Below are 22500 nucleotides of genomic sequence, written 5' to 3' on the forward strand. Positions count from 1 at the left end.
TAAACAAACTTGTCAGATCAGTATTCATCTGGTCCAGCCTTAATGAAAGCTGCTGCTTCTTTGTTCTTCGCCGGGAGAAACCGAAGTACTTCCCGCATTTCGATGGATGCCGCGAGGCGCGGGGCAGGAGGGAAGGCTGTGCCCTGGCACAGAGGGCAGCGCGGGCAGCGGTGCCGGGCGGTACCGGCCGCGGGCCGCCGCGTCCTCCGCGCCCGGGGCCGGCCGGTGCCTCCGTGGGGCTCCCGCGGGCCACCCGTGCCGGCGGGGGCTGCTCGGGCCCGGTGAAACACCCCCAGCCCCGCATTGGCCGCCGGGGCTCGCCCACCGGCCTCGGCGTGCCGCCGCCCCCGACAGCCGCTCCCGGGCCGCGGGCAGCGCTGCCCTGCAGCCGGCGGCTCCAAAGGCCCCGGCTCGCCGGTGCCCGGCCCTTCCCGCGGGTCCGGGGGCACTCGGCTGGCGAGGACCTGCAGGTCCCCGTCCGCTCCTGTGCCCCGCTCGAAGGGGAGGCGCCGGCAGAGCTGGGCCGGAGCTGGGAGACAGGAGAGAGGCCGGGGCCGGGGCCGTTCGGTCCCCGGGACTGACCCCCGGAGAGCAGTGAGCCGGTGCGAACAACGAGTGAGAGCAGCCACACGGGCACCTCGGCGCACGCCGCTCCCTGCCTTGTTTGCAGTGAGCAAGTGGCGAAACATCAACACGCTGCTCGGGAAAGAACAAGGTTAAAGCCGGGCTAAAACACGCTGGCTTCTAAGAGGCAGCTGTTCCAAGTTTACTAAACTTCCTCACTGATCCTCCCTGGCCGTTCCCATAACCAGCAGTTAATTTCAGGTGTCTTTAATCGGCTCAGCCGCTGTCTCCACTCGGGCCGGGGAACGAAAGAGGTGTCTCGGGCAATTGGTGGAGTTTTGGTGGAGAGGAATGGTATGAGCAGTGAAAATATACACCAAAGAAGGGCAGTAAGCAGTGCCTGGCTGGGAAAGATAAAACATTCTTAGCTGATGGAAAGTTCAGGAGTGATGGTTATCTAATTATGTGACTTATAAATAATTGGTGTCTTGTTTTAAAACTACCAGGAAAACGGAGCTTAGGGCTGAGCCTTGTGTGCCGAGTCTATGTGGATGGAGTCTGTACAGCCATCGATTTGATGCGCTGTGTTGGGAAATGCTACACTTCATAAAATTACGCGTTCTGGCTCTCTGGAATGGACTGTGACCCCCAAAGAAGCCGACGCACATGAAGGCATCTGCACTTCCCTCTATAAATTGTCTGATAGAAAGCTCAATAGATTTTATTTTCTTCCTTAAAAAATGTGCATAGTTAACAACCAAATTATTCCACAACTTCCTGAGCGTTTTGGCAGAGTTGTGAATGTGTAAGTGCAATGCACATGTCTGTGTGCACGAATATCTGCTGCCTTCCTCTCTCTCACACACAGGAGAATTATTATTCCTAAGTGAACTGAGAAAGCTCCTCCAGTGACTGTTTACGGAAAGTTTCACTTATTTCGTTCCCTCCCAGTCCCAGCTCGGCGCACTGGAGAGAGCCCATCACCCTCCGCTGCCGGCGCGTGTGGGCCGCCCTTTGCAGAGCCAGGTAAGCGCTGCTGGTTACACGAAGCTCCCCACGCAGAGGCCGGGGACAATCTTGCGTGTTTGTTTGTGCTGGTGACACCGTTCAGCTGCTGAGGTGCCACCTGCCAGCATCCTCCACGTAGGCTGTGCTGCGGGAGGCAGAGCTCTGTCTGGGAACCTGTTCAAACACAAATGCCACCACACGCACAAATCCACGCACGCGTGCAGCCAAGCGCACCCGCGGGAGAAGGCTGCGCACCCGCGGAGCCGCGCCGGGCCGAGGGGCTCGCACCCCGCCGGGCACCCGGGCCAAGCCCGGCAGCGGGCAGGGGCTCACATCTATGCCTCGGGCTGGCTAAGGGTGACACAAAGGCAGCGAAAGATGAGCAGATTTAGAGACAGGGAAGTGGAAGGAACAAAGTTCTTGCAAGTTGCAACCGCCCCAAAATTCGGGATTGGTCGCTGCAGCTCGCTCCTCGCGATGCCCCGCAGCCAGAAGCTGAGGAGGATCGGGATCGTCCCTGGCTTTGGAGAGAGCTCTCGCACATTTCAGAACAGCCTTTCCTTTACAGGACTGCAGTGACTACACGCGCCGTGTCATTTTAATTTTGCTGTAGTTTTCAGGGCGCTCTACCAGCGCCTGGTGGCAGAGTGACCTTCCCCGCACTCCGTGCGGCGAGCAGGAACAGAGGCGGCCAGGGCTCCGGGGTCTCTCGGCTGCCGAAGCTCCCGGCCGAGCATCCCAAAGTTTGTTTCAGTCTCTCTCGCTCCAGAGCTCGGAGGAATCCTGCATGTTGCGCAGCGCGGGCCGGCTCGGCCAAGCAGCACCTCAGCCCGGGGCTCGCCTCTCGCCGGCCCCGCGCTGGATGCGGTCCTGCCGCAGCCATCGCCCCGCGGAGCCGGGAGCGCAGCCGGGCTGAGCGCGGGGAGCGCCCCGGTCCCTGTCCCTGCCCCTGTCCCTGCCCCTGCCCCCGGCCGGCAGCATCCTTCGGGGGGGTGGGGGGCGTGAATTATTTAGGTTTTCTATTTCCTACTTAAAGGGGGAGGAGGGAGAGAGAATGAACGAGCTATTAACCGCAGCCGAGCCCTGCTTCCCGAGGCTGTCTAACGTTTGTAAATACTTATGCTGCGGCTGGTCCCCTCCTCCCCGGTTAAGTTGTTTAGTATGTTGGTTATTTGTACCGAATCCCGGTCTGTGTAGTGTCTGATGTGTTGTCGTTGCAATGTGCAGCCAGGGTGACACTGATGGATGCGCCAATGGTGAGACGGACAGATGTTAGGGCGGATCTAGCGGCACGCACCGCCGCGGCGGCGAGCCCGCCCGCCCGCCCCGCCGGGGCTGCCCGCCGCCCGGCCCCGTCCTGCCGCACGGCTCACCCACGCTCGCACACTCACACACACAGGGCTTTTTGGGGAGGGGGGGAACGTCTCGGTGTCGTCTCTTAAGCAGATCTGATCGCTCCTTCTGTGAGCAGATACTGTAACTGTGAGGAGCAACCAGCGGGTATCAATGAGATGGAACTGAGCGAGTTTGGCAGCAGAAGCGGCAATTGACAACTCACCATTTTCTTGTTTTCAAGAAATGTTTCGTTTTCCCCCAACAGTAGCAATTTCCCGGGGACTTTAGGCGACTGCGATTTTTTTTTTTCATCCTAAAGATCAGCTTAAAAAAAATCAACTCATAACAATAATAATCCAAAAAAAAAAAAAAAAAATCCAAACCTTCTCCACCGTCATGTAAAGTGTTTGAATTTCCTGCAACTTGAAAGGGAAGCGAGAGCCCGAGAGCGGCACGGCGGCTTTATAGGATGTGAAGACGCAACAACATCTGCACTTAGTCAGGTATTTGGAATTATCCCAAATCTCGAAGAATGGGGGCGAGTGGAAATTTTTTTTGATCTTACCGTAAAAGTGAGCTCAGCCTTTTTTTTTTTTTAATTCCTCCCCGTCAACTTAAAAAAAAAAAAAAGCTACTGTTTCTTTTTTTTTTTTCCTTACTTTCCTTTTTTTTCTTTTTTTTTTTCTTTTTTTTTTTTTTTTTTTTTTGGCTGTTGTTCCCGTGTCTCCCTTCCCTGCTCGCGGGGGTCCCGGCGCGGGGCCGGTGCGGGCGGAGCGGGGGCGGGAGCGGCCCGGGCCCCGCGCGCCCCCCGCCGCCCCGGCCCTCCCCGCGCCGCGCGGCCCCGCCGCCCAGGGATGCGCAATCAAACCCGCAGCACATCGATCCGCCGGCGCTCGCCGAACTGAGCGCGGCGGCTCGGCAGTGAACTTGGACCGAGAAAAAAAAAATTGAAAAAAAAAAAAAAAAAAAAAACCCAAAACTGAGAAAGAGAGAGAGAGAAAAAAAATCAGCCGCCAAAACAGGGAAAAGGAGGCAAAAGTGCTCCTTCCCGAAGAGCCGGCTGCGTGGGGCGCGGGCGCTGCCCGCTCCCCGCCGCTCTGGCCCCGCGGGGCGGGAGCAGCGGCTCCGCTGGCGGGGGCGCCGCCGATAGCGGCCGCCGGCCGGGGCGGCCCCGACACCGCCCGCCCGCAGGCGCGGAGCGGAGCGCGGCGGCCGCGGCGCCAGCCAGGTGGGAGCCGGCGGGCTGGATGTGCCGGCGGTCGGGCGGCGCGCCGGTGAGTGCGGCCGGGGCGGGCAGCGCTGCGGGGCGCGGCGGGGAGCCGGGGCCGCTGCCGCCGCTGTCACCGCGCGGGGCGGCCGGGCCCTCCTCGCCGGGGGGGCGGGGGCGGCGGGGAGAGGGGGGGGTCCCGTGCCCCGGCGTGGCGGGAGGCGATGGCTGCGGGGGGCTCCGGCGGGGAACGGGTGCGCGCGGGGGCGGAAAGGGAAGGGCTGCGGCGGGGAGCGGGGCGAGCGGCGCGGAGCCCGGCGGGCTGCCCTGCCTGTCCCTGCCCGGCCAGCCCTCCGCCGCCACCGCCGCGGGCGGCTCGGGAGACCGGCGCCGGCGGCGGGCGAAGTTGGGTGGCGGAGGGGGCGCGGCGAGGGGGTCGCCCCGGCCGGCGGGGCAGACCCCTGCCCGCCCCCGCGCCCGGTCCGGCGGGCGATGCGCGCTGAGTGAAGGCGCGGCCCGGGGCGGGCGGCGGCGGTGCCCCGCTCCCCCTCGGCGGACCAGTTTGAGTGACACCGCGATCATCTCGTTTCCCTTCAAGCTTCGCCTGTTGCCGCCGCCGCCGCCGCCGCCGCTGCCGCCGCTCCAGCGCCGAGCCGGGAGTGGAGAGCGCAGGCTGAGGCTCCGCCGGCTCCGGCCAAGAGATCCCCTGTCTTTATGCCGTGATCTCCCAGCCCGGCCAGGCACCGGGGGCGCAGGGCGGGGTGGGGGGGACTGCGGGCTCTCCCCAGCCCTCCCGCCCGCACACCTCTTCGGGGGGCTTCCCCTCCTCCTTCCTCCGGGGCGATTTGTCAAACTTCCCCCCTCTTCTGCCAGCAGCAGCAGCAGCAGCAGGGCTGTCCTCTCCTCTGTGCCGCCTCCTCCTCCTCCGCCGCCGCCGCCTCCTCCTCCTACTCGGCATCGTGTATGCACAGCAACAAAAAATATATCCCCGACCCAGCCCTCGCGCCGAGGCTGGAGCAGCTCACCGGATCTCTGGGGCTGAGGCAACTCTTCCCACCCCCGCGCCCCGGCTGCCCCCCCCCGCCGGCGCCCGCAGGAGCCCAGCATGCCGAGGAGGAAGCAGCAAGCGCCCCGGCGCGCAGCAGGTACGAGAGCCGCTTCCCTTCCTTCCCTGCCTTCCCTTCCCTTCCCTCCGCGGCCGCTGGCTTCTCCTCTCGCTTCCCTCGGTCTCTTTCATAACCGGCTCCCGGCGGGCTCCGCCGCCGCTCCGCGCCCAGCTCCTGCCCCGCTGCCCGCCGCTGCCGAGGGCTCTGCCGAGCAACTCCCGGGCTGGAGGCACAGCGCCGGGGCTGGGGGCTTTGGCGGGGGGTTAATTTATTTTTTTCTTTGGGGTGGGGGGCACATGAAAGCCCGTTCCCCACTTTTGGTGCCCACTTTGATTTATTCCGAACTCTGCCATCGCCCGGCTCGGTTCTGCCCCTGTGCGAGGGGCAGGCGGGTGTGTGCGGGCACACACTGCTCGGGCTCGTATGGTCGGTGTCACTCCAGGGCTGGGGGAAGCAGAAGGCGAATTTTGGTGATTTCCTTCCCGTACTTTTGCACCTACTTTGCTCGTTTCCCTCGTAGTCTTCATTCTTCTACATCCCCTTCCCTCACACGTGAAAGCCAGGGAAAATATTATTTTTATTTAATTTTTCTTTCCTATAAAAAAAGAGAGAGGATATATACAAAAATATGGCACGCTGTGAATGAAGTGGCAGGGACAAAGTGATTTGGAGGCTCTGCAGTGTTAGTTGAAGATCCAAGCCCAGAACTGGTTCCTTTGCCCAACTTTTACCTTTTTCTCTTCTGCCCTTGTACTGCACTGGAGATGTCTCTGCCGGACAGACAGACCGTCCTAGTTGGTCACTTTCTTTGGTAGCATCTTCTGTTAATCCTATTGATTTCTTATTTATGAGTCCAGAAGAGAAGCTGCAAAGTAAAGCAAAGGAGGAAAAAAAAAAAAAACAGAAAAAGAAAAAGGGTCTGTGTATTGTCAAGTGACTGGTGAATGTTTCTAATAGTGCCTTTACAATTTCCACTGGTTTTATTTTTTTCCTTTTTAGAATTACTTTTCGAGGCTTTGTGCTGGTGAGGTTTTTTGTTTGTTTGGCTTGTTTTCCTTTTGCCAGAAATGTCAACTCCTGTTAAACTTAAGCAGTATTTTTTTGAAAAGGCAAATTGAAAAGAAAACAGTAGAAGAAAAGCCCCACATAATTTTACAGTAATCCTGAGTTGGGGATATGTGGGCTGGAAAAGGTTTCCTTGGCCTGTTGCCATCCTTGATTTGATGTCTGATTGATCGCCTGTCATCTGGCAGCCTTTGATCTATTCATTCCCGATAAACATCAATAAATCACTTGCCATGGTAACGCCAGACTCGGTGACGTCACACGCGGCCTGTCAACTCTGTTAGCGCAACTTGAGGGGCTCCTGGCGAGCGCTGCCACCGCCGGGCCAGGGCTGCCAGCGCCGGGCTGGCCCGGGGCAGGCACAGCACCGGCTCTGCTGGGGGACAGCGCTGGGGGCCGGGCTGGAGCAGCCCCGAGAGGCCGCTGGGAAGTTCTCCGGAGGCGCCGGCAGCATCCCTGGCAGCGCGGCTGTGCTTGGGCTTGGGACAGCTCGGAGCAGGTAGTCCTGCAGCCTGGGCTAGGGGCTTGTTGGAACCCAGGCGTTCAGCAGCGTGGCAGTGCTCCCACACTGCCCGACAACTTCTCCGAGTGGGATGGTTTGGGTTTAGTAAACAGCAAGGGGCTCGGGGAGGAACACAAATTGTAAATAACAACGTGCATGTTTCCTTTCTTCTCCTCTTGGACATCCACATGCGTTCGGCCAGTACTTTTGAAATAGGGAAATAGACTTCCCAGCAGTCTTACCCCGCATACAAACAGCTAGAAAGTTTGGAAAGTTTCTCAGTATGGTAGTGATAGCATCTAGCAAACAATATCGTAGCCAAATACTTCATGATAATATTTTGCTTTTCTGGCCCGTGCCATCAAATAACAATTTTCTAGAAATATGACAGAGGTGAACTTTTCCTGATACTTGAGAAATTCCGTTTTGTAATGTGAGTTTAGTTCTGCAAAATCGAGATTTTCCATGTGCTTTTCCATTTTTGTCTCTGCTGTAAACAGGACTCTCTCTCCACAGACTGGAAGAAAATGTTTCTGCACTAAACACACATTCTGAGGTATCCTTCCTTCCCTCCACCACTCTCTGTCTCTCCCTCCTTTCTCAAGTGAATCACCCATGATACGCGATCTTTCATATTTAGCAGAAGTGTAATCTCTTTAAACTTTTAGCTTTTTGATAGCCACATTAAACATTTAGTATTGTGTATAATTGCTTCCCACTGAGATGCTGCTTTTATTGGTCACATTGGAAATGTTACTTTTTCTAATAGCAGTAAAAGCAAAGGCTTTTTTTTAACACCTTAAAAAACAGCTAAGAAATAACAGGTTAGTTAAGAAATATTCATTACAAAAACTTGACTGCAGGACTAATAGGAGATGGAAGAATGGTTTTGCTCTATCAAAATGACCCGTCAAAACGACTTTGTTTCATATTTGATTTAATTGTCTCTCTCCTGACAGGCACATTCATCAATAGCTTAATGGTCAATCAGAAGTTGGCAGAGTGAGTGCTTTCATTCTTTCCCATACACTAGCTTTGGCTTTACTTTATCAAAATGCCTCTGCCTAATGGATATGGGGGATGTAGAATGACTGAAGGGCTACTTATTTGACAAGAGTGAAAAAACAAGAACATTCATGCTGTTGATAAGTGCATGAAGATAAATAAGTGAGCTGTATGAGGTGTTTTATTTTAAGACAGAAGAAACTTACTTTTTTTTCCCCCCCTTTTTGGCTTAAGAGCTGCGAGTTATAAGGTTCATGACTGCTTTTGTGGCATACTGAGAGTGATGACAAATTGATTGCTTGGTACTGAGAGAGAAAAAAGGTGGTGGTGGGGGGAGAATTAAAGATGTCTGCTGATTGGTAACTCAGGAAATCCAGTCCCCAGCAACCTTGAGAATACTCGAGAATTTTTTTTCTCCAAACTGAAAGGTCCGCTCAGCCATAAAAAAAGAAAAGTTGTTTTGCCAGCTTCATTAGTGTTCACCTAATTAGCTGTAAACCTGATGGATTCCTGACAGCTTTAATGATTGGAGATGACAAGCTCCACGCAGTGTCATCCAGCAGAATTAGGTTTGCAGCTAGTTTGATGTAATCAAGTTGATATTACACAGTCCTGGTTGCCTTTAGTTGTGCATTAACTCAATTTTCTGCTGCAGGTGACAAATGGGCTTTGGTACCTGGATAATCATGTCATAGGAATTAGGACCCTTTTAATGGTCTGGAGTAGAATAACAACAACAAAGAACTCTCAGCAGCACAGAGCTCGCAGACATAACAGACAGGTGCACAAATTCTTTATGTCTAGCCCAAGTGTTAACACCACACTGTGGAAGACTAAAGCTGTCTCTGAGAATCAAGAATAGGTAAAAATGATAATTTCACTTTGTTTGCCTTGAGACACAGCTGAATATCATAGGTAAATTTGGGAAGGAGAGCCAGGGATTGCAATTTTATTCCTCACCTGTTAAAGCAAGAAGATAGTCAGAATTGCTGCTCCAAAGACTTCTGTCATGTAAGTCAGGAGGAAGAAGGTATTTACCAGTTAGAGGCTACTGTCTAGGGAAGCTAAGATATTGTATTAATAGAGGCCAGTCTTGTTCATGCAAATAGTAATTATCTATCCTTAAATTATAGCTTTCACTTGCAGCTTTTTTAGGAACCTATTTAAAAGATCAAGAAAATGTACTTCCTACTGACAGAAATTACTTAATACGTATTTTGTGTGCACACCTTGTGAGGAGGGATTGGGAGCTAGTGGTTTGCTGGAATCACATTTAGTTTACTTATTTATTTATTTACATATTTAATAAAACAGTAAGAGCCAGAGAGTTTTCAAGGCTCTGGGAAAAAAAACAAACAAACAAACCTGGGCCTATGGTTTTTTTTCTTTTTTTCTTTTTTTTTTTTTTTTTTTTGCATAGTATGTTTTAAATCCTAGAGATTTCTGTATGCTTTAGGCTCTCCCCAACTTCTGTGCTTACATCCAAAAGCTGCACCTGGTCAGTGTGAGCACTGAAATACACAGAATTGATGCTTCGGAGGTGCGGAGCACTTCCACTTTCCAGGGACTTGAGTGCTCGTGCCAGCCCTCGGTCCCTCCAGCGTGGGGCTGGGGGTGCAGCACAGCAAACAGATGCAAGATGGCACACAGGTTGTGCCGCCAGATTTCCAGGCAGCTCTGACTCCGGCAACTGGAACGCTCGCTTTAATTTATGGCAATTGCTTGCAACTACATACATACCCCAAAAGTAAATGTAGCGATAAAGTAGGCTACCTATAAAGGTACTTGCAGTGTCAGCCCTTGGTATGTTATTTGCCTCCAAACCTGCCACATATTTCTCTGTTGGGCAGAGATTCTTCCTAGCAGCAAGCTGACAAAATGATTAGTTATGGCTGTCCTCTGCTTTTTTTTTTTTTTCTTTTCCCGGCAAAGTGTGAAGGAACAATGCAAAAAGAAAAAGGAAAAAAAAAAAAGAAAAAGGGGCATAAATATAAAAAGGCTTGATAGATTCCCCTGAATATCTGCCTGGAAAACAGAATTTTCCAGAATCAGCTGCCATTTCTCCCATTAGCTTGACAGCTGTCAATTAGGGCTTCAGTGCTCTCCTGGGCCACAGTTTATTGCGTGCGGTTGATGTTGTCATTTTGTTCTCGGTTTTGCCTTGAGCACTATCATGAGCAGGAGTGAAATAGTCAATAACTGATGTATCAGCAGTTATTTCTTAAATTGGCTTACAAGTCTGCATTTTTCCTCTTTTTACTAAAGATTGTTTTGTAAAGTGATTAGAATGAATTGTGACTGCTGCAGGGTTATGGGAAATGCAGTGAAGCTAGGGTGAGTTAGCAGGATTAGAGTGGGTCCTTTTTGTCAGCCCTGCTTCCAGGATTAGTGGAAACTGTATAGAAAAGATCACCTTCAGGGTGAAGTGTGGGGTACATTTTTAAGCGTGCTACGTGCACGCTTATGCAGAAACATATGGTGGTACAGAGTGAATGAAAAGAAATCATCTGCCAGGACGTAAAGTAACCTACGTGTTATCTTTCTGAGCAAACCTTGGCACTGCTGGCTTTACGGTGTAGTAATCCATATTTTAATCCAATGTCGTGACTGCTTCCTAGAGAATCCAAATACAGATTGTCAGATTTTAACACAGCCCTGTTTTCAAGGTGCTGCGTGTGGATCAGGTATTAAGATGCCTGAAGTGTTGCATTGTCAAGTAGGAGTGTATGTGTATGTATGGTTATGATACAACACCAAAAATAACATAGTTGCTGAGCAGTCGCGTGTTATCTTATCTGTGAAATACTTCGACATCATTTACTAAACAATCTACCTCAGGTGTTTTAGTCTGATTTTTTTTTCCTTCTTTGTATGTTTGGTAATTTTTTTTAAATTTCATTACGCCCAAATTGTGGTTTATCAGCCTTAAGTTAAAAATGAAAGGTGAACACAATATATTGTATTTGGTAACAATGATATGGACTGGTACATCCAGACAGATAATATGCAGTTGTAATTAGAGTGAATAGACAGGCATTCATTTTCAAATTCTTTGACACATGCATAAAATAGTCATATAATAAGATAAGATGACAATTTTATGTTAGGTTGATAAAGTGTCCCGATACATGCATTTAAATGTCTGTAAGCCTTTTTTTATCCAGACAGATTAATTCTAGTTTCCAGCATTTGCAGTTAGACATTAAATTAATTTTAAAAATCCTACTAAACAATGGATGCGTTGCTTTTTTGTGTGTGTATGTGTCATAACCCAAAGCAGGAGGATTGAAAAAAATTTGTGCAATTGATTTTTCTTGATTTCAACATAACAAAAAAATAAAGCATGAAAATTGGCTCAAAGGATTTAAAGCATAGTCCACGAGAGATTGTATTGTAGTTTTCTTAAGTACAATAATGCAGAATAGAACATTGTCAGAGCTTGAAATTGTTTGTTACCATTTTCATAAAAAGAACTGAAAGAGTTGAAATAAGTAGGGCTTAATTTCAGAGACTGTGAGATTCATCCTACTGATTTTGCGCCTGAAAGATATTTTGGTCATCTCAGCAGAGAGCCAATCTGCAGAATTTAAACACTTCTCATTGCAGGCATCAACTTTAAGATATTTCTCAGAAAATGTTCAAAGGGTTTTTTTTCCCCTGGGGGTGGAGGGAGAGTAGGGAAAGAGTTACCAGAGGATCATAAAATATCTGAAAGCTCTTTGCCAATGCCATTACCTGGCCTCTTCGGGCTGTAAAGGGACAACTCTTCAAGAATAATCTAAGTTTGTATTTTAGACTTAATTATAAATTATTAATTAACTCTGTCAGGACACATGTTATTAATTATGACTCTCTTTTCTTCATTCAGAGCAGCTGTTGGGAATCACGTAAGTTGACTGTGCTTGTTGGTGTGGGAGTTTGCCAGTGAGGAGCCTCCATGGCCAGCCCGCCTCACCTCCAGCTCCCATCCCCTCCCGCCCGGGCGCGGCTGTTGGGCAGCTCCGCCCGGCAGCGCTGGCAGTTAATACAAGTTTTGGGGCGGCCCAGTGTGCTCACAACTAGCGACCATTGTAACGGGGCTGGGTTTTAGGTCCTGTCCATAAATAATTCTCTTTTTAGCAAGGCTGTGTGGTGGTGGGGAGGTGGGAAGGGCGGCGGCCAAGCCTTGGCGAGGAGGAAGCCAGGAGGTTTCCCTGCCCTTCCGCCAAACTCCCGCCAAACTTCGCACACTGGCACAGAGCAGAGGGCTGCTTTATAATTCGTTTGGAATGATCCAAATTCATTTACTTTTGATATTTCCATCATTAAATTGAGCCCTCTGTTTCAGTTTCTTATGTGTTCTTTGCGGAATGCATGTTGCATAAAATAGGCAATTTTTAATGAACAATTTAATGTAAATGGGTTCTGAATTTAAATTAATATTAATGAAGCTTTGAGTGAATTTATTTTGCATACGTAAAGGCTTGTAACTCTTTCACTCATACACTCTTGTCTTTATGTACTAACACATTGGTTAGGTGAATTGGCTAGTTTCCATATTTTTTGATTAAAAACTCTAATGGATTTTACATGGATATTTGTGCTAGCGCAGCTTTGCACAGGTTACTATCGCTAGTAAAAAACGTACCTGCCTTGATATTCAGTTTTTTTTTAGTTAACATTTCACTGTTACCCCACCGTTTCTCTATGTTTCTTCCTACTTTGGTTTCACCTTCATGCTTAAAGAAAAAAAATACTCCAACAATAGTAACCACAGTCAAGATGTTTTCTTTCTTTGGCTTACCTCTAATGCATTATGTATTTAGAAATGATGGGATGTTCTATAATTAATTCTGTTAGATGTAATTGCTATAATCACTTTGATGCTACACATAATAAAAGTAATATGGTAAGCATACGGAAAAATATAAACACCTTATTGTAACATTTTTTGTAAAATTCTTTAAAAAATCTTGTTTAGAGCGGAACCTCTGCTTCCATATTTTGTCAGAGCTAAGATTTTTTTTAAAAGTACATTACTTTAGTAAATGAATTAATTTCAGATATTGAAAAGATTTTGACAGGCAGGTTGTCTTGTATGTGCGTGCGACTATCCCTGACTCTGTGTGGTATTAAAGATGTAGTTCATTAAGAAGCCAATCTTCAGTGTGGCTACAAGTGAGACATAAATATCACTGTATATTTCATGAAAGGAGAGGCAAATATGTACATTATATCAAAACTCAGGACACAGGAAATAACACAGGAATGGAACTGTACAGTGGAAAGCTTCTTTGTAGCGCAAAATTATGGGAAATATAAAAGGTATGAAAGGTAGCATGTAACTAGAGAGGGAGTTTTTCAGGCATGGTCCCAAGTGGGAAAAAGACTACAGAAGGTGATTTCCCTCCTCCTGCTTTTTTCTTTTTTTTTCTTTTTTTTTTTTTTTTAACAAGTAGCTTTGAGTTATTGTTTGCAAACACAGTTTTTGATAGGGAGGAAATGAAAAAAATATGTGCAATGGGCTAAGCTGTGTAGCTGATATCCTTGATTCTGTAACAAAAAATGTTAATATGGCCATAGTTCTTAATTAGTTGCACACAATACTTAATGCTGCAAAGGTCACTTGGTTTTATGGTCCAGCTTTGCCTATGAATTTGTATGTTTCCCCCCAAATTTATATTTCTCTCTCATGTATTTTCTAAGCAATTGAGCATGCAAATTGTGGTGAAAATGCAAACTAGAAACAGGATTAGAAAAATACATTTAGCGTGGACAAAGTAAAGGTTTTATTTAAATTTTTTTTTAATTTTTTTTTTTTTTTGCTGGTGTTATTTTCAAATAATGCACAGCTTTGCGTGGCAAGCAGCAGTATTACATTTAACTTCTGTAAGCTGAACAAACAAACCCTGACCAAGCTCTCGCTGGATTGTTCTGGGGAAGAACAGAACAGGGTGCTGTTTCTGAGTGTCTCTGGGACTGGGCTCGCTGCCGGCAGCCCTTTCCCTGCTAGGTCAAGCCTGTTGCTGGAGGGCCAGATCGCAGCAGGGGCCTCCAGGAGGCTTGGCCAGGCTGCTCCAGACTGGCAGCCATCAGTCATCCATCTGTGACACAGAGTCTGTTTTTGATGGCAGGGATGATAAAAGGCCTGGGAACTGTATAGGCCCTTGTAATCAGGGCCAGTGCTGACATCCTTCTCAACTTTGACAGCTTCTTCCTTTTCTCTCTTCACCGCCAAGACTGTCTCAACTGGATTTTTTTTTCGTCTCTCTTGTTTCATGTACTTGATCAGTCTCAGATGCTGGGAATTATTTTTTTCTGGAGGGAGGAGGAGTGTTTCTTTTGGTTTGTGGGTTGGGCAGGTGTGAGAGGAAGTCTGGTTTTTTTTTTTTTTTTTTTGTACTGTAGGCCTGTTGCTAATTAATGTTCCTCCATAAGATTCTGTCGGAGTTGAGTAATGTTTTTGATCTTTATGCCTGATAACTGCATACTTAATGAGATTTCAAAGCTGTGAGTGCAGCTCCCTACAATTATTGACAGATGCCTTTTCTTTGCCATTGGGTTCAGCTTCATAAATCCTCCTGCAGTAATGAGGTTCAGAAGTGCCACCCTGCCAGTGAGCTAATGAAAGAGGGGGGGAGGGAGGGAACAGCTCATGCCTGCCTGACACATTTTTTTCCTTTAAAATTTACTATGCAGATGTCAAGCTGTGGGACGATTACTTCAAACATGCTAATTTTTATCTTGCTTTTGTGTCAAGCCTGCATGCCATTTTCCCCCCCCCAATAATAAATAAAAATAGAAACCTCAACCTATTTAAATTTTATCATGGATCATAACTATTGAAGACTTTGATATATGTGAGTTCTTTTGCAGTTTCCAGTCAGTGGAGCAGTTTTTTGAAATCCGAAGGGCAGAGAGAGGTTAAAAAATAAAAATCATGGGGGGGGGGGGAAAGGCAGCAAGCTGCCTCAGCCGCACGTCAGCCTGCCCTAACCGTGCACTTGAAACATCGGAGATTTCATTTTAGAGTTCTGAAACTAAATCCTGGTGGAGAATAGCCGCACCATGCCAAACAGTCGATTTCCTTTTCAGCAGAGCCATACATCACTGACCCACCCTTCCCTCCCGACAGAATGACATGTGTCATTTATCACCGGGCCCTGCCAGAGCGCGGGGGGGCACGGGCAGCTCCCGCTCCGGCGCTGCTGGGTGTGCTCCGGCCGGGAGCAGGGGCAGGGAGCGGGGACGGGAGCGCCCGCCTGTGCTGGGGGCACTGGCACACTCACCGAGGAGGTTATGTGCTTTCGTGTTATCTGCTAAGTCGCCTTGTTCAGTCCCCTGAAGGTTTTCGCCTCCGTTATTCTTTCTCTCTCAGTCTCTCTTAATTTCTCTTTTTTTTTCCCCCTGTTTTTTTTTTTTTTTAAGTTTGGCAGCTGGGACAAACTGGCTGACACGTATCATTCAAGCAGCACCAGCTTGCTGGGGGTTGTGTAAATGAATCTGGGAGCTCTTGGTTTCACATGATTCAAACGTGCATTATTGAAGATGGATGTTCCTTAAAAAAAGATTGATGATGGATATCAGGCTTATAGTGCCATTTATCATTTTGAATATTATTTAGACTTGCCGTGTAAAGCTGTAACTTGAGAGTTGGATGAGCTGGGACAGAATGGAGGCCTCGGCGTGCACGTTGTGATTGATGGCTTTGCTTTCTCATTGTTTGTTACCAGATACTCGCCGGTCATTACAGGAGTGCCTTACAATTGTTTTAGGGGCTGGATTTCCGTGTGTGTATGTGTGTGTGTGTTTGTACAACAGGGAGAGGGACAGGCAGAGGCAGAGTTAAGTTTTTAGTGGGAGCATTTCAATAATTGTAAAGAATGTAGACAAAGCCGTGGCCCGTGCAAGGATACAGGCAGCCTTTTGCATGAACACAGAGACTTGCCGTGTGTAACACTAAAATACAAGCAGGACTGTAGCTGATCCAATGTAACATTGCCACTTCCAGTATAAAAATGTGCTTGTGAACAGATTAACACACTCCAGCTTCCTTTTGCTAACAGGATGTGCCTTTTATTTTTTTCTGAATCCCAAATAATGGCAAAGGAAGGTTCTAGGACACAATTATTTCAGCACTCAGATATTTCTTTTCCACCCACGCTCTTCATGCAGGATTGTGAATCTTTGAGTCTTGGTGTTCGCTCCCAAGTGTCCAGGGTGCTCCTGGAGGGTGGATGGCCTGGCTGTGTAAGTAGTGAGGGCAATCCCTTCCCTCTTTGAAGCACTTTTGCTGGAACCAGGACACCCCCACCTGCTGGAAGAATTAAGGAAACAGCTTTTTATAGGCAATTAGATCTTTCCTTGGAAGTGCAGGCAGGGACTTTCAGGAGGTAGACACTCCAACAATGGAGCAGCCTCAGCAATAGGCAGTGCCAGAACTTCGGGCGTTGGGGTGTTTGTGCATCTTCAGGCAAGTGCAATACGCAGCCTGGTTAAACTTGTTCTGAGCTGACAAACTATTGACTGTTCCTTGCCTGGTGCATCCTACAAAACTCAAATGATTTACAGGAGCAGTAGGTAAAATGAGACGAGATTTACTTTGTTGGAACAGTCTTGAATTTGCACAGGTAGCTGGTATTTTTGAAATACTGCTTATCACATTAACTTTTTCTTTGATTGTAGGATGCCCTCCTAGAAGAAGGGAATGACAGCAACTCTTAATAAACATTTAGGCTAAAATGTTTGGTTTTTTTTAAAGCCAGCAGGGACCTTATATGGGTTTTATAGAAATGAGTTTTTCAGTTCTATCTACTTTTGGTACACTCAGTTGTCAAAAGTAAGGATCATTCAAGTTTATACCCTTCATTCAAGTCCAACACCATGAAAAAACTCTGAAAAAACATAATGCGTTCATAAAGCCTTCAACGCTATAAGGTAAAACTTTGCTCTGCTACTCCTGCACTTGTGTAACACAGTAGGTAATTGAAGTACAAGTGCCAATTTGCTGTAACAATTGTAAACACACCTTGATACAAATGGCATCATTGCATTCTTACTGATTAGAAAACTTTGCTATTAATAGACACAAAGTCCATTTCAGGTGTAATTGGTAAGGAGCTGAGTGCACTCATGGGAAGAAACCTTGTTTTGTTTTTTGTTCGCTTTTATTCTTATCCCTTTTTTCAGTTTTATAGCTGGAGACATGATTTATTGCAGCCATCCATCTTTGGGGCTCATCCATCACATCCTGGTTGCTAGGCAATCATGGCAGCAGCTGTTTGCTTTGAATCAGACAGAAAAGTTGTCAATCATCAAAGGCAGGTGAATAGCATTAGAAACACGCTATTGTCAGACGGAATAATTAATCAAAGAGAGAAAAGATAATTAAAAAGATATGACCCTTGCAAGTACTTGCTCTGGGTTGCCTGGAAAAAAGAAAAACTGCCTGGTCTTTTCTAGACACTTAAGCAGCTGAGGGCTGATAAAATATGCACTCTGCAGTGCATAGTTTTTAATTAATTGAAAAAGGTTCAACATTCAAAGACGATGCTGGAGAAAAGTCTGATTATGAGCATAAGTAATATTTATTGTTTGCATGAAAGGCTTGACATGGAGTTCTAACTTTCTGTCACAAATCTCCTGCATGCTTGCACTAAGCCTCTTTCAGCTTCACTATCTTCACTGGCAGTTACTGGAGTGTGTGGTTAGTCTGTCCAAGTGAGGGTCCTACGGCTTTCATCCAGCCTTTTCATCCTGAGCCACTTTTCCAGGGCATTGTCTCCTTGGCTGTCTCCTGCAGCAGAGTTGGAGTGCACGAGCTCTGCCACCAGCAAGGCAGGCAAAGCTCGGCGAGGCTGCAGCACTGTCCTTTCTTCAGTACAGGAAAGTGTCCAGGCAGCACCTATCTCATTTCCAATCAACCTGAGTAGTAACAGGCTCATGTGAGCCCATTCCTGATTTTCCAGCAATTTTCCAGTTATTTGTAGCTGGAATGATGAGAGTGCTGCTGCAAAGCCCAGTTTCCAACTCCTCCAAGTTTGGGTGTCCTGGCAGTGGGTGCAGCAGAGCACACCCAGCCCAGGTGTACACAGGAATGCACTTCTGGGGAGTGCAGTGCTGACCCGTGTGTGTAAAACAGCTGGGCAGAGCCGGTACTGCTGCCAGCAGAGCAGGGCTGAGTGCTGCTGCTGCCCAAAAGCTGCGTCTGAGGCTGTAATGTGGCACAACATTTTTGTGAGAATGCACTGTCTTTTGATTGATTGTTGGGCAAAATGCCCATGTAGTCCAAAAAACCCCAACTCTGGTGTTTGTTCATGCTTAGAAGGTGTCTGTGGATAGACTGATCGCAGGAGAACACAGGTATGATGATTGCATTAGTAGTGTTTCTTTTTTACAAAGTATTTTGTAAGTAGTGATGCAGAGGTGGCTGCCATGCTGCCCCTCCGTATTCTTCCATTTTTACTTTTATACTTCCTTTACCCTGTTTTCTAGAAATGAACAAAGAAACTTCAAGTTTGTGCTGCCAGGAGAACAAACTCGCTTACTTTTAATATCAAAACTAGATATTATATTATATTATATATATGATATTATATGATTATATGATATGTTGATTATCAGCAAAATTTGCAAGGATACATGCTGTGAAATACTGGGAATTTAAACTGCAGAAGGAAAACCTTATACACCATTCTGCACACACCATCCCTTTCACACTGGCTGATGCCTCTGAGTGTTCTTTGCACAGTTCTTCGTGTCAGTGTGTCACAAGCAGCTCCTCTGCTAATTGTGTGTAGCCTGTATCACATTTTCTGCTCTCACACTCTGTTTCACTTGTAATCATTCCAGTATTTACTTAGAGGAGGAGAGAACACAGCTAAGAAGGAAATGGGGTGCCATCTGAGTGCTGGGTATGACACATCTGCTGCATAGAGCTATTCTTCCAACACTGGGGGCAGGAAGCTCAGGCTGCAGCTAGCTTGGATGACTTGGAGAGATCTGTATCCTCAAGTAACATTTCATATTAGTGATTCCTCAGAACGTCATGTTCACCAAAGTTTGTGTGAGAAATAATAATTAAAAAAAAACTCTTTAAAAGCATAGTACTGCATGTTGTTAGCATTAGCTTTAGAAATATCATCTGTGCACTGCATGACTAAAGTCAGCACCCCCTTGTCTGACAGCCCAGCACTTCTCTGTAAAGTTAGGATGTTGTCTGGAGTTGCTGGCAGGTATTTTTTTTTAGCAGGACTAACTCTTTTTCTTCTATATGTAATAGTAATTCAGTCTGACATACTACTGGCATTTTTTTGTCATAGGTGAGTGGGCCCTGTGCCTGTACAGGGCAAATGGGGGATGCTTGTGTGCAGGAATGCAGTGCTTTCTCTAGCACGTTTCTGTGGATTAAATAAATGTGGGATAGCCATGCCAGCATGGGAGGTGACATGTTTATGGCTAAAGAGTTCTTTCCTTCTTAGCGGGGAAGCAGATTTGTCTCCTTTTCACATATCAACACCTCTGATACCTTTTCAAGTATTTGCTGTATTTCAGATCTGCTGATCACTGTTTTATTTACTGGTAGGGGAGCTGTGGCAGTGGTTCCCTAATGGAGGGATATATAGTGCTGACATCAAGGAAATGTTGGCTAAGAGACACATGGATAGATGGCTGCATGTTGGAATATAGGTGGTTATTCTTAGTCTGATAGTGACTTTTTAGAACAGTATATGAAAGTTCCCTATGATAATGTTTCTCTCTGCTCATTAAGGTGAGATGCATCTTTTCCCTCTTATTTTTCCCAGACTCTGTTCCATGCATGGTGTTGAGGAAAGACGGAATAGCTGTTCCTCATTTACAATATTTATTGCACAGGTGAAAGAGTTTGGATTCTATGAAAGGGTTTTTCTGTCCTAGCCTCTTCCTCATCCTTCCCCAAATACAGACTGCTTTTGCAGTTGTATAGGGAAAACTGTTTAGAAACTTGAAATACCTTGGTACTGAATATGGTAAAGCTGCATTGCCTTTTTGTTCATATGAAGTGAAAAATGGACAGAATATGTCAAACATTAACACCGGCACAGATAGTAAACTGTTTTGCTTTAAATGGTGGAAGAATGTGCAAAGAGAGTATAAAATAAACAGTCAAATGACAATCAAGCATTTGCCAGTGTTTAAGTCGCTGTGTTAAGTAGAATGTAATATCTCAGTAGGAACCACTAAGTTACATGTATCTGTATACTGAAAAAAATATCTTGAAAAAATATATATAATGTGCTTGGCTGAACGTTAACTGAGCAAATGTGCAAGGCTTCCCTCAGCCCATGCCCCTGCCTGTTCCAGGCTGACACTGCAGCTCTGTGCCAGACAGTGCTCAGGTCTGTCCTGCTCCCTGCCAGAGATCCAGGGCATTTCTCACTGGCTTTACAGCGTGCTGTGTCCATGAAGGATGGAGGAGATGTGTTTCCTTTTGAAGCTTTCTGATGTAAGAGAGACTTTTTATTCCACATTTTTAAGGTTAGTTGCCCTTTTTATTCCTCTCAGTGCAGCTTGCTGTTGCATCTCTTATATGCATGGTGATTTTAGGGCTTCAGTCCTGCCAGGCTGTGCAATGAAACAGAAATATTTCTTATCTCCAGTTTTCAGTTTGTCAGCAGTGGGCTTAAGAAAAGTCTTCTGCAAGCTAAACCTGAAGCTTAGAAGATGTCCTGGTGTTCTCTAAGTGACTGTCCTTTGGTGTCCAAGTCACACTGCAGTGAAATGCATAAAATACATTTGTATGTGCTTACTTATATGATGAAAAGCACCGTTTTATTCAGCATGTTTTCTAGGATACGTCTTCAGAAGTGGCTGGGGTAAAAGATAATGGTTTTACTGTCGTAGGTGCAGGATGACTAACTCGTGTCAGCTGATAATCCAGGAGCAGAGCCAGATGGCCTTGGAGGTAGGGAATCATCAGACAAAAGCCATCAGGCAGGGTACTACTTTAATCCCTAGGGTAACTGTGTAGGAAGGAGCAGGGTTGGAAATGCCTTCAGGAGAAGGGAAGGAAGAACTAGTGCCATGCAGAAGAAAAGACTGGTAGGTAGTGATCCAAACCACTGTATGATCCCTAAAATATAAATACCTGAATTAATGTGTTACTTTCATTCACTTGCCTTCAAAATCCTGTACATGACCGTGCTGTTGTTTTAGAGTTAAACATATGTCTTGCTTCCTAATTAACCCCCAAATCCCTTTGCATTTGCCATATTAATTTAATTAGTTTGGGCTAAGAGTACAATTTTGGCAACCACCTTAACCTTGTAAGGAAAATGGAGAGACATAAACGAGGTGGACAAAACTGGGTTGGACTTGTTGCAAATTTTAGTGAAAGAATATTTGAAAAGTAGAAGGTAGAACTTGAGACAGCAAAGATAGTGAGTGGGTTTTTTATCTGCTGAAATGTATCATTTACCCAGGATACCTCATCTTCCTTTGTTTTTGCTCAGGGCCTGCAATAAAATGCTTCCTATCTCCATTAGTTAGAAAATAGTCCGATGTAATATATGAGAATAGTGGTGTGTTATTTCCTCATGCTTATATGTTTTCTGTGTAAAATACTCTAGCAGCAGTGAAATCTTGCTGTGTGATTGCATTTCATTTTGAGATAGTTAGCTGAATAAGCAGGAGGACAAGCAAGCAGTAAGCTGAATGAAGGAAAAAAGAAATAAAATTTTACAGCACATTCTTGTTGTAGGAGTGTGCAACACAAAATTGTGTGACTCAAATGCTCAATCTGGTCTTCATGATTAAGCAATAAACAAATTACAAAACAAAGTTATCATCCTCTAGAAACTTGTGCTCATTTGTGAAAAAGTTAAGTATTTAACATTTCTCAAAGGAAAACATCTTTTTTTACTTGATCTTCACTGGCTGTGTTTTTTAGCTAACAATACTATGTGTTTGCATTGGGCTAAAATTAAAAACTTCTTTTATAGACACTGCAAACATTTTATACAGTTGATTTACTGAATGTTGAGAAAGGAAATGAAACAGTTAAATTTTGTGTTAAAATGAGGGTGTGATTTGTTGTAAGGACTGGAAGATACACTTTATGTGAAGTAGTTGCTTACTTTGCTGAAGTAGAAATGTCTTTGTGTGTTGGATGTTTGTGTCACACCCAGCGTAATGGAGTTCTCATGCAGGAGTGGGTCTTCTCAGCACTGGAACATGTAAAAATATTAATGCTGTGGATTCCCCAGATTCTGCTGCTTACATCCAGCAGAGATGTCCCTGTGTGATTTTTTTTGTAAAAACTGTGTGTAATAGCTATTGAAATCTGTCAGATCACTGGGAGTGTGTTCTACTTTTTAGTAGATTCCAAGATTCCCTACAAAAAAGCTTTAAAATAGCAATTTCTTAAGCTAAGGAATTTGCATTGCTAGAATGGGGATCCTGCCTGCATTCAGTGTGGGACCTACCTGTGTGGGGGAAGGAGGTGTTCTGTCCTTCCTTGGGTCCACAGGAGCTGCTGTGTACAACAGCAGCTTGGCGTCAGCTGGTGACGCCAGCGGGTCAGGCACTCGAGGGCCATGGAGGGTGAAAATGAGCTCACATGGTGTGGTCTGGAGAGCTTCAGTTCCTGTCCTGAGCCTGCTTCCCTATCACTGTAGGACAGAAATGTGGAGGGAAGCTCCGAGGGGCTGCCCAGCGCTTCCCCAGGTCAGCCTCTGCAGCCGTGCCCTTCC

The 22500-nt window shown here is 46.7% G+C and overlaps 1 protein-coding gene and 1 long non-coding RNA gene across 6 annotated transcripts in view; one reads left to right on the top strand and one right to left on the bottom strand.

Moving 5' to 3' along the window:
• The window catches only part of LOC137481094 (uncharacterized), a 24830-nt gene extending 21561 nt beyond the window's left edge, over positions 1 to 3269 (bottom strand). The window contains exon 1 of the long non-coding RNA XR_011003318.1: positions 3131 to 3269. This is a non-coding gene — a long non-coding RNA (uncharacterized lncRNA). The remainder of the gene's footprint in view (positions 1 to 3130) is intronic.
• Positions 3270 to 3274: 5 nt separating this feature from the next.
• The window catches only part of TSHZ3 (teashirt zinc finger homeobox 3), a 65211-nt gene continuing 45985 nt past the window's right edge, over positions 3275 to 22500 (top strand). Inside the window, exons 1-2 of one of the 5 annotated variants that reach the window (XM_068202555.1) lie at positions 3275 to 3410; positions 4988 to 5259. In XM_068202555.1, coding sequence (XP_068058656.1) covers positions 5220 to 5259 — 40 coding nt within the window. In that variant the 5' untranslated portion in view covers positions 3275 to 3410; positions 4988 to 5219. Of the gene's footprint in view, positions 3411 to 3910; positions 4182 to 4987; positions 5260 to 20708; positions 20852 to 22500 lie in introns of those variants that run through there. The other 4 variants (XM_068202556.1, XM_068202554.1, XM_068202553.1 and 1 more) reach the window with 4 other exon arrangements.

The sequence above is a fragment of the Anomalospiza imberbis genome, chromosome 12, assembly GCF_031753505.1.
Source record: "Anomalospiza imberbis isolate Cuckoo-Finch-1a 21T00152 chromosome 12, ASM3175350v1, whole genome shotgun sequence".
NCBI lineage: Eukaryota > Metazoa > Chordata > Aves > Passeriformes > Viduidae > Anomalospiza > Anomalospiza imberbis.